We start from the raw sequence: 10,371 nt of genomic DNA on the forward strand, positions 1-10,371 counted from the left end.
TCAGCTGGCACGCTTCGCAGGCTTGAATTATCTCTCGTACAGTTGCATTTTGTCGAGGGAACCTCAGGCAGGCCGTCTGGAAAAGTGTTAGGGTCTTTTTTTCTCCCAAGTGTGTAGTTGTGTCAGGTGTTCACACAGGTGATGACCCAGGGTGGCAGGCAAGATCAGGTTGTTGTTTTGGTCTCGGTACCATCCATCTTGGTCATCTTTCTGGAGGGTGGTATCCTTGTTGATCCAGGCGAGATCAGGGAGGGAATATTCGGGAACTGGTGGCAAGGTCCCCATACCAGGAGGTGGAAGTCCCACGGCTAATATGGGGGCAGCATAGTCCCGGCTAGCCGCTTCTCGAGCGGCCGCATCAGCAGCACGATTGCCTCGCGCCTTAGGGTCTTCTCCCTTCTGGTGACCGGGGACATGTACTATAGCTACTGCCCGGGGTAGTTGGACAGCTTCCAAGAGCCTGAGAATCTCAGGCAGATTTTTGACCTCTTTTCCCTCAGCTGTCCGAAATCCCCTTTCTTGGTATATGGGACCTTGAATATGGGCAGTGCTGAAAGCATATCGGCTGTCAGTAAAAATGGTGACTCTCTTCCCTTTGGCTTGCTCCAGAGCCTGTATTAGGGCAATCAATTCTGCTTTTTGTGCAGAAGTGTTTGGGGGTAGTTTCTCAGCCCATATTGTCTGCCCTGAATCATCAACTATGGCGGCTCCCGCCTTCCTTTGCCCATCTTTTACATAACTGCTCCCATCGGTGAACCATACTAGCTCACTGTTGCTTAGGGGTACATCAGTTAAGTCTTTTCATGCCGCCAGGGCCTCAGCCAGTATCTCACTGCAATCATGGAGAGGGCTGTCCTTCTCTGGGTTGGGTAGGAGCGTGGCTGGATTTAGGAAGCAAGGGGTCTGAAAACGCACCCGTGGGGCATCGAGCAGCAAGGCCTGGTAGTGTGTCAAGTGGGCATTGGAGATCCACTTACCCGGCGGCTGCTTTAAAACCCCTTCTACGGCGTGGGGGGTGTAAACCGAGAGTTGCTGTCCATACGTCAACTTGTCAGCGTCGCGGATGAGGAGGGCTGTAGCTGCAATGATGCGAAGGCAAGGGGGCCACCCAGCGGCCACCGGGTCTAATCGCTTCGAAAGGTATGCTACCGGCCGCTTCCATGGTCCCCATTGTTGAGTCAAGACCCCCTTTCCTATTCCTTGCTTTTCATCTACAAACAGCTGGAATGGCTTATTTGGGTTAGGCAGGGCAAGGGCTGGGGCTTCTAGTAGGGCCCGTCTGAGTGTCTGGAAAGCCTGTTTCATTGGCTCAGTCCAAGTCCAGTTTGGGGTCTCTTTACTTCCCTCATATAAGGGCCGGGCCTTCTCAGCAAACCCCACAATCCACAGTCTGCAATATCCAACAGTCCCCAGAAACTCTCTCACCTGGCGGGGGTTTTTGGGCTCTGGTATCTGCAATATTGTTTCTTTCATGGCCTGGGTTAGCCACCTTTGCCCCTGCCTGATCTTATACCCCAAATAGGTGACCTCTTGCCGGGCTATTTGTGCCTTCTTTGCGCTAGCGCGATACCCCAAGATGCCTAGGGTCTGTAATAGGTCCCCAGTGGCACGGCTGCAAGCTTCCTCTGTGGTTCCAGCCAACATAAGGTCATCTACATATTGTAGCAGAATGACCTCTGGGTGGCAAGCCCGATATTCGTAGAGGTCCTCACTCAGAGCCTCATTAAACAAGGTAGGGGAGTTCTTGAACCCCTGTGGGAGGCGGGTCCAAGTTAATTGTACTACCGGTTGGCCCTCCCCCTCAGTCCACTCAAAGGCAAATATCTCCTGGCTCTGGACTGCCAGGGGTAGGCTGAAAAAGGCATCCTTCAAGTCCAGCACAGTGTACCAAGTGTATTCAGGCAGTAAACTGCTCAGGAGGGTATACGGGTTAGGGACAGTTGGGTGTATGTCACTCACCCGTTTGTTGACTTCTCGCAGGTCTTGGAAAGGTCTGTAATCTGTCCCCCCTGGCTTCTTCACCGGCAGTAAGGGGGTGTTCCAAGGGGATTGGCATCGCCTGAGAATTCCGGCCTCCATGAGCTGTCGAATGTGGGGAGTGATCCCCCGCCGAGCTTCTTGGCTCATAGGGTACTGTCTCACCCTCACAGGAACTGCCTCGGCCTTTAGCTCGATGACGACCGGATGTCTCTGTTTGGCTAGTCCCATTCCTGCTGTTTCTGCCCAGGCCAATGGATATTTATGGACCCATGGTTGTACATCTAGTGCTATGGTCTCTGAGGGCTTAGGCGCAAAAAGTCTGTATTCATCTCTTAAGGCTAGGGACAAGACATGTATCGGTTGTCCAAGTCCATCCGTGACTGACATTCCCCCGGGATCAAAATGGATCTGAGCATTAACTTTAGTCAACAAGTCTCTTCCAAGTAGAGGGGCTGGGCATTCTGGTATCACCAAAAACGAATGGGACACCTGGTGGGTCCCCAGATTTACTTTCCGTTCTGTGGTCCAACAATATCTTTTTGTCCCCGTGGCTCCTTGCACTAAGCTGGTTTTCTTAGACATTGGTCCCAGTTTTTTATTTAAAACAGAGTGTTGGGCGCCAGTATCTACCATGAAGCCAACGGGTTTCCCCTCCACATGTATGGTTACCCAGGACTCGGGGAGGGGTGCCGAGTCTCGACTCCCCTAGTCACTGTCTTCCCCCGCATATAGAACTCGAGTTCCAGGGGGGATTTTCTCTCTCTGGGTCATTCTTCTCCTTGAGTCCCTCTTAGGGCACTCGTTTTTCCAGTGCCCCTGTTCTTTGCAGTAGGCGCACTGATCCTTCTTTAGGGCCTGCCTTTTTGGTTTTTCTTTTTCTCCCGTCCGGGGGTCTCGAGGTTCCCTCAATTCTGTTCCGGCCTTTATCCCCGCAAAAAGAATCTGGGCTAGCTCCTTCTGGTTCTTCCGGTTTTCCCTCGCCCTATGTTCCCTATCTTCTTTCCTGATCTTCTCCGCTAATTCCCTTTCCTCCCGCCGAATTCGCTCTTCCCTTTCTTCTGGGGTCTCCCTATTATTAAATACCTTTCCAGCTACTTTCAGTAAATCCTGTATTGTCTGTTCTCCTAATCCCTCTACCTTTTATAATTTCTTCCTAATATCTGGGGCTGCCTGATTCACAAACGCTAACAGAACTGCAGCGCATGACTCCTCAGCCTGGGGGTCCATAGGTGTATATTGCCTGAAAGCTTCCATCAGCCTCTCTAGGAAGGCTGCCTGGCTTTCAGTGGGCTCTTGCCTTACTAAATTTACCTTTGCCAGATTTGTCGGCTTTCTTGCTGCAGCCCGCAGGCCAGCCATTAGAGTCTGGCGGTACACTCGGAGACGCTCCCTACCTTCCACCCGCTCAAAATCCCAGTTAGGCCGCAACAGAGGAAACCCCTCGTCCACAAGATGAGGCTGGGCAGTTGGCCTCCCGTCGACCCCTGGTACCCGTTTCCGCGCCTCTGCCAGAATTCGCTCCCGTTCTTCCGTGGTGAAGAGCACCTGCAATAGCTGCTGACAGTCATCCCAGGTGGGATTATGAGTGAACAAAATGGAATCTAAGAGGTCAATGAGGCCTTGGGGTTTCTCTGAGAAAGGAGGGTTTTGGGTCTTCCAATTGTACAGGTCACTCGTGGAAAAGGGCCAGTACTGATAGGTTCGCTCTCCGTCCGGGTTAGTTGGTCCCACTCGGACGGGGAGCGCCTGAACAGTGGATGAAGGTAACTCTGGGTCCCCAGGGTCTTGCTTACCCCTATCTCCCTTAGTTTTCCCCCGGGTCCCCAATGCTGGTCCCCCCTCACGGTCGGTTCCCGTTGGCCCTCTTAATCCTCTCGGTTCACCTGTGGGAGCTTCTCTCCTCGCAGGGGATTGTAAGGAGGGCACATATGGCGGAGGCCTTATCTCCGTTTCTAGATCTATCAGGTTTGGATAAGACGATTCCTGAAGGACTGGTTTTGGGTCCTCTTTCTTTTTGGTTTCCTCCGGGGGGGTCTCCATCACCAGGACCTGTGAACTGGAGGAACTAGGAAGTTTGTGAACAAAAGGTTTTAACCATTTAGGCGGATTTTCCACTAGATCCTGCCAGACCATGACATAGGGGACCTGACTCGGATGGCCCCAGGGATCAGGAGCCATAATCTTCTCCTTCACAGCCTGTATGATGGACGGTTGAAAGGTGCCTTCCGGAGGCCATCCAACCTGAAAGGCGGGCCACTCTGCAGAATAAAAAGTTATTAATTTACTTTTCTTGACTAGCAAAGACAAGTTATGGGCCCTGGCCCTGACATCCGAAAAATGGTCAGTCATGAGAGAAAGTGGGGTAGATTCTCCCTGCCCCATGGTCAAAGAATAAACGGTAAGGAAGAGAGAGAGGAAGTCACTGAGAATGACCACCAAAAATCCTACCGGGAGTGGTGGCGGCCAAGAGGTTGGGCTTATGGTATGCTTTTGGAACTGTTTATGTGCCTGCGTCGTTGCACGGAAGTTTTCTTGCTGGGGGCGGGCACCCTAGGGGTTTCTAGCCCGTTCCGTGACCCCCTTATCCTCTCACGGGAGTCTTCAAGTGGCAGGCGCCCTAATGGCCTTTAAGTGCCTGACCCGTGCCCACAAGAAGAATTTTAGGCCACGCCCTCAGTTAGGGATGTTAAAGGAGAGTTTCACCCGGTCGGGCTCTAGTTACTGAGGCTTACTTATTGTAGGGCCTTCAGAGTCCGCCAGAGTGTAGCCCTGGCCAGGACTCATCAATTGCCCCCACAACCGTTCGCCTGTTCACTGAAACTCCCGAAAAGAAAAGGAGTTGAGGGCAGATCAGAGAAGAAGAGAAGGAGAATAAGTCAGAAGTGAGAAAGAACGATGCACCAGAAGAGAACGAGACTAGAGACAATGCCGGCACACACAAAAACACGGAGAGCCAAAGACAAACACACGGACAAACAAACGTCGACCGACGACACAGCGCTGGGTTTTCGGGCCCCCTGAATTTTTCTTGCCTTCCGGTAGCAGATTCACCTTACCGAATGGCGTCCGCTGTTCACCAGACTCGGGGTCGGGGAGAGGAACTTTCCTTCCCGCGGAGTCGGCTGCCTCCCAGCCCGTCCGCTGGCCTCGGCCTTATGCCGGCTGGCCCCCCTTTATAGAAAGCCTTCCTTCTGTGCCAGATACCTCCCTGCTTCCCAGCAGGGCCTTGGATTTACTCTGGACTTTCCTGAGCACCGGTGTTATTATTTATCCTTCCCCTTTGTCCTGTAAGCATTCCCCTCTCCCAGTCAAGGGATCCCGGATGAGCCCCCAAATGTTATGCCCGATGTCCGAATCCCCGAGCGGGAAGAGAAAGAAGGCTTCCAAGACAATGCAACTCGCAAAAAAAGGGAAGTTTATTACTGTCTCGAGCCAGGGCTTTCTGCCACAAACATCACAGTGGTGCAGGGTCAGAAAGCGCCGAGCTCAAGCTTGTTACACAAATTTATAAGATATGCAAAAGCGGTTAGTAGCTGGCTTAAGCGGATTGGTTACATGTTTGCAAAGCAATTCTATTGGTACAGACTTTCGCGGGCTTTTTTTTTCAAACCTGGGCGTTTGCGGGCTTTTCAGCTCTCCCTTTGTTCTTACTGGGCGCATATTGATTGGCTGGCTCCAGGTTACCTGATGGGGATAGGGAATCTTACCATTTCGGGGGAAGCTAAAATTTAGGTCCAGGCCGCCCGTCATGGTATTAACCCTGGCAGCCTCACAGTGACAACCTAGAGAGATGGGATGGCGCGGTGTTGGTCCTTTAATGGACCGGAACCTGGTGGTTCCGAGAGTAAGAGAGAGAAAGAGGTTGACATTCCTTGGTTTATGCGGAAAGCCAATAGAGTCCTGTTCTTAGGGTTCGTGCTGCTGCACGTAGGCACCAAACCAGGCGCCCTCTCGAGTGGGTGAAGGTGCAGTGCGCCTTCTTGAGAGGGTCTTAGAAGCCAGGGCAAGAAGGTGAGCTCAGCGGGCCTCTGCGCTCCAAGGAATTAGCCAGAAATAGAGAGAGAGAGAAAGACAGAAAGAAGGAATAGAAAGACAGAAAGAAAGACACGGGGACCAAAGCTCTGATGGAGCAAAGGTGTTTTAATCAACCTGGCATGGGCATATATACTGTGTTACCAGGTGGTTATTCTCAGCAAAGACAAAGATTAAAATTCCAGACTTAGAAAACATAAGATGATCCCTATCAAAGAGAGAGAGTTGCAAACGATCACCTTTTATCATTTGGCTCATAAAAAGGAAGAGGGTACTTATCACTGTAATGAGAAATGCCTGGATTCCTCAGCCCCAGGAAAGGCGTGCCTCTCCTCTTAATTCCTGACTATTCAGGAATCAATAAGGGCCAGAGGGTTCCTGACAGATCCAAAACAGCACACAGGAAGCCTCTTGTTAAATGCTTCCTGAGAGTGCGGGAGGTGGCAGGGAGGTCAAAGAGGGAGGAGACATATGTATACCTGTGGCTGATTGATGTTACTGTATGAAGCCAGCACAAGATTGTAAAGCAATCACCCTCCATTGAAAAAATAAATAATTTTATTCAAGTTCAATGTAATATGTGTGTAGTATGTGTAGTTGTTATGCTGTGAATAGCAAAGTCTACACATACATTTTTTTCCTTTACAGAGAGTAGATTGATAATCAATTACCACCACAGTATTGACTATTGTACATCTTTAAATTAACTGGCCCATCATTCTTTCTGTCTTCATATTAGATACAGTTTCCAATTGGAAATATAATTTCTGGTATCCTTGAAAAAGTGTCTCAGTAGAATCTTGCTGATCTGTAGGTTTCCCCAACACTTGTCACCCTATGGTTTTCATTCACTTATTATTCTCATTTATTTCCATAGCTTTTTTTTTTTTTTTTTTTTGAGTGTTTCTCAATTTGGGTTTTTACCTTTGGTTTGGTGGAACAAAACCTCAAGAAGCTATATCAGAAAATATATTTGTGGAAATTATATTATTTTATTCATATTTGACTATATAGTTTGGCTACATGTAACATTGTAAGTTCAAAAAATATGTTCCTTTGGAATTTTAGAGACACTGCTCTTTAACTCTTTGAGTATGCATATTTGCTGATGATTTCTTTTCTGCCTCATGGTTTACTTAGCCTCTCTTCTACTCATTCCCCAGACAGTCAGCTTCTCTCCTAGATAACCATTATTACTAGTTTCTAAGTAAAATCTAGCAAACTCTCATGTAGATATTACATGATTTTCAGAGACACTCAGAGATTCAGTTTGCTACAAATGCTTCCATTTCTAAAATGGAAAATATCTATTATATGAAAAAATATCCATTATTTGGAAAGAATGAGAACCATTCGTCCTTTAGTCACTTTCTCTGTTATCAAGAACTAATTATCCCTCTTTCTAAGTCAGCAACCTCAAAAGCACCTTTTTCTTTTTTTTTTGTCTTTTTTTGGACCTTTTTCTTAAGAAAGCCAATCCTCCTTCAACTTACCAAACATACGTGACAACCCATAGAATTTATTGGTACAAATATCTTGGAATCCATTAGCAATTCATGAAGAAAGAAAAGCAAGTATAAAATTATGTTGGTAGACCTGTTCTAAGTTACATATTTGTTAGATAATTCACTTACTCCAGCAGGTACCACCTAGTTCCTAAGACTCCGTCATGAAAAGAATGTTGTGAAAGCACCTAATCCATCTCAAGACTTTCCTGTTCCTTCCAGGATTCCTGAAGGACGTCTGTTCCCTAGTAGTGATCCTGGTGACTCCATTGTGGAATCTAGAGGACTAGGCAGGAACAGCTGTCCTCATTTTGGTTCTCTGAGAGACTGAGAAAGAGATCAGAAATAGGACTCAATCTCAAAAAGTCCCTACCTCTTCAAACATCAAGGTTACGCCATTGAATTTTTTCTGAACTACATCAACCCAGTCAAGATAGAAACATAGCAGATGCTACACAGTCTTCTTTCAGGAAAGAGCACAAGCTGTGAAATCTTCCCTCAGGCAGTGGAGAAGGAAGACCTCTGTTACTAGTAAAAGATATGGATTCTTAACGTGCCTTCAAACTGACTCCTTCTAATTAGCAGTGATAACAGCTAGAAGAAAGAGAGGAGCAGGGCAGAGGTCTTAGCGAGGTGGCCCTTAGTCTGCACAATGCTATTCTTTATAAGATTTGGAGTATTTTTGACACTCTTGATTAGTTGTTTTGAGTAGTTATTCATAAGTGTTAGTTTTTCTACCTATTAGAGCTGACATATATAAGTTTTAAATTTATTTTTAATTGGAAGATAATTGCTGTACTATGTTCTGTTGGTTTCTACCATGCAACAATGTGGATCAGCGCTAAGTACACATAGATCACCTCCACCTTGAGCCTCATTTCCATCCCACTGCTGCCCATCCCAGGCCTCTGGGCTGTCACCGAGCACCAGGCTAAAGTCCCTGAGCTACAAAACAACTTTCCATCAGTCATCTATTCTACACATGGCAATGCATGTATTTCAATGCTACTGTCTCTATTTCTTCCACCCTCTCCTTCCCCCACTGTGTTCACAAGTTTGTTTTCTACATCTGCATTTCTATTCCTGCCCTTGACAGAGGTTCATCAGTGCTATTTTTCTAGATTCCATACATATGTGTTAATATACAATGTTTGTTTTTCTCTTCCTGACTTAGCTCACTCTGAGTAAAAGGCTCTAGGTTTCTCCACCTCAGTTCAACTGACTCAGATTTGTTCCTTTTTATTGGCTGAGTGATTATTCATTGTATATATGTGCCCCAACATCTTTATCCACTCATCTGTTGAGTGACAGCTAGGTTGCTTCCATGTCCTGGCTATTGTAATGGCGCTGCAATGAACACTAGGGTACACGTGACTTCCTGAATCATGGTTTTCTCAGGGCATATGCTGGGCATTTGGTAGTTTTACTCCTAGTTTTTTAATGAATCTCCATTTTGTTCTCCATAGTGGCTGTATCAATTTACTTTTTATAAATAGTTTTATTGTGTTAGGAACATTTAACTAAAAAATATTGTCACAACCTGAGAGTAGACTTTCATTTTATTTGGTGGGAAAGATTAGGACTCCAAGCCTAGGAGACAGCATCTCAGTAGCTCTGAGAAAACTGTTCCCTTTGGAACATGGGAGTGGGAGTCAAACCACATACAAATTTACAGCAAAGGCAGCGTGCAGTCTGAACATCAAAGATCAGATATCAAATGAAGGAATTTAGCATTGTATGCATGGGAACAGCCAAGCCTCTGGGCTCACTGAATTAATTTCTTTCGTCTGTACCTCAGCTCTCTGGGCCCAATCCTGTGTCCTTGTTCCCCTGAAGTAGTGGCAGCCGTGGCAGATGGCTGCTCCTTGTGTCTCCCAGCTCCTCAGCATCACAATGGCGGTGGCAGCATCTGCTGGACTGAGCTTTGGGAGCCCGCATTCACATGTGGAGGCCAGAAATCGCTGATGGCTCTGACTTTTCTTGTTTATTGATTTGGCAGTAGAGCTTTTCAGTTTACTATACCTATTGATTAGCAACACCCTGTCTTACTCCATGCCCATCCTCCCCCAGTTCCTGGCAACTACTATTCTATGCTTTACTCCATGAGATTGACTGTTTTCAATACCTCACATAAGGGGTATTGAAGTACCTGTGGTACTTGTCCGTCTGTTTCTGGCTTATTTTTCCTGGCATAATGTCTTCAAGGTTAGTTCATGTTGGCTCATATGACAGGATTTCCTTCTTTTTTGGAAGGAATAATAATCCCTTGGATGTATATACTACAGTTTATTTATCCATGCATCTGTTGATGGACATTTAGGTTTTTTCCACACTTGGGGTACTGTGAGTACTTCTGCAGTGAACTTGGGAGGGCTAATATGTTTTTGAGACTTTGATTTACCTTATTTTGGGTACATAGTTTAGATATACAGTGGGAAAAATTTATGATACTTCAATTTTTTCTAGTTTTAACTTTTTGAGTAACCTTCATATTCTTCATAATAGTTATACCATTTTGCCATCCCACTACAAGGTACAAGGGTTCATTTTTCTCCATAATCTCAGCAACATTTGTTATTTTGCTTTTTTGGTTATAGTCATTCTTCAGGTGTGAAGTGATATATCATTGTGGTTTTGATTTGCATCTCCCTGGTATTTAGTGGTGCTGTTAAACTCCTGTTCATGTCGAGCCCTCTATTACTGGTTTCAAGCCAACATCATTGTCACTTTGTCTTTCTCAATTAAACTGATTGCATATATATGTCTTCTTTAAAGAAAGCTCTATTCAGTCCCTTACCTATTTAAAATTAAGATTGTTAAAATTTTTTCTATTATGTTGTAGGAGCTTCTAACA

The 10,371-nt window shown here is 46.5% G+C and overlaps 1 protein-coding gene across 1 annotated transcript; it reads right to left on the bottom strand.

The window, feature by feature from the left end:
* Window positions 1-492: 492 nt before the first annotated feature.
* On the bottom strand, window positions 493-9,710 carry LOC133074485 (uncharacterized). Its single transcript, XM_061168418.1, is given in 5 exon segments — window positions 493-612; window positions 978-3,938; window positions 4,958-5,012; window positions 9,311-9,539; window positions 9,643-9,710. Coding segments are annotated over 5 exon segments (3,357 nt in total). The 3' UTR covers window positions 493-568.
* Between the last annotated feature and the right edge of the window lie 661 nt (window positions 9,711-10,371).

This window comes from Dama dama, chromosome 20 (assembly GCF_033118175.1).
Source record: "Dama dama isolate Ldn47 chromosome 20, ASM3311817v1, whole genome shotgun sequence".
Classification (NCBI taxonomy): domain Eukaryota; kingdom Metazoa; phylum Chordata; class Mammalia; order Artiodactyla; family Cervidae; genus Dama; species Dama dama.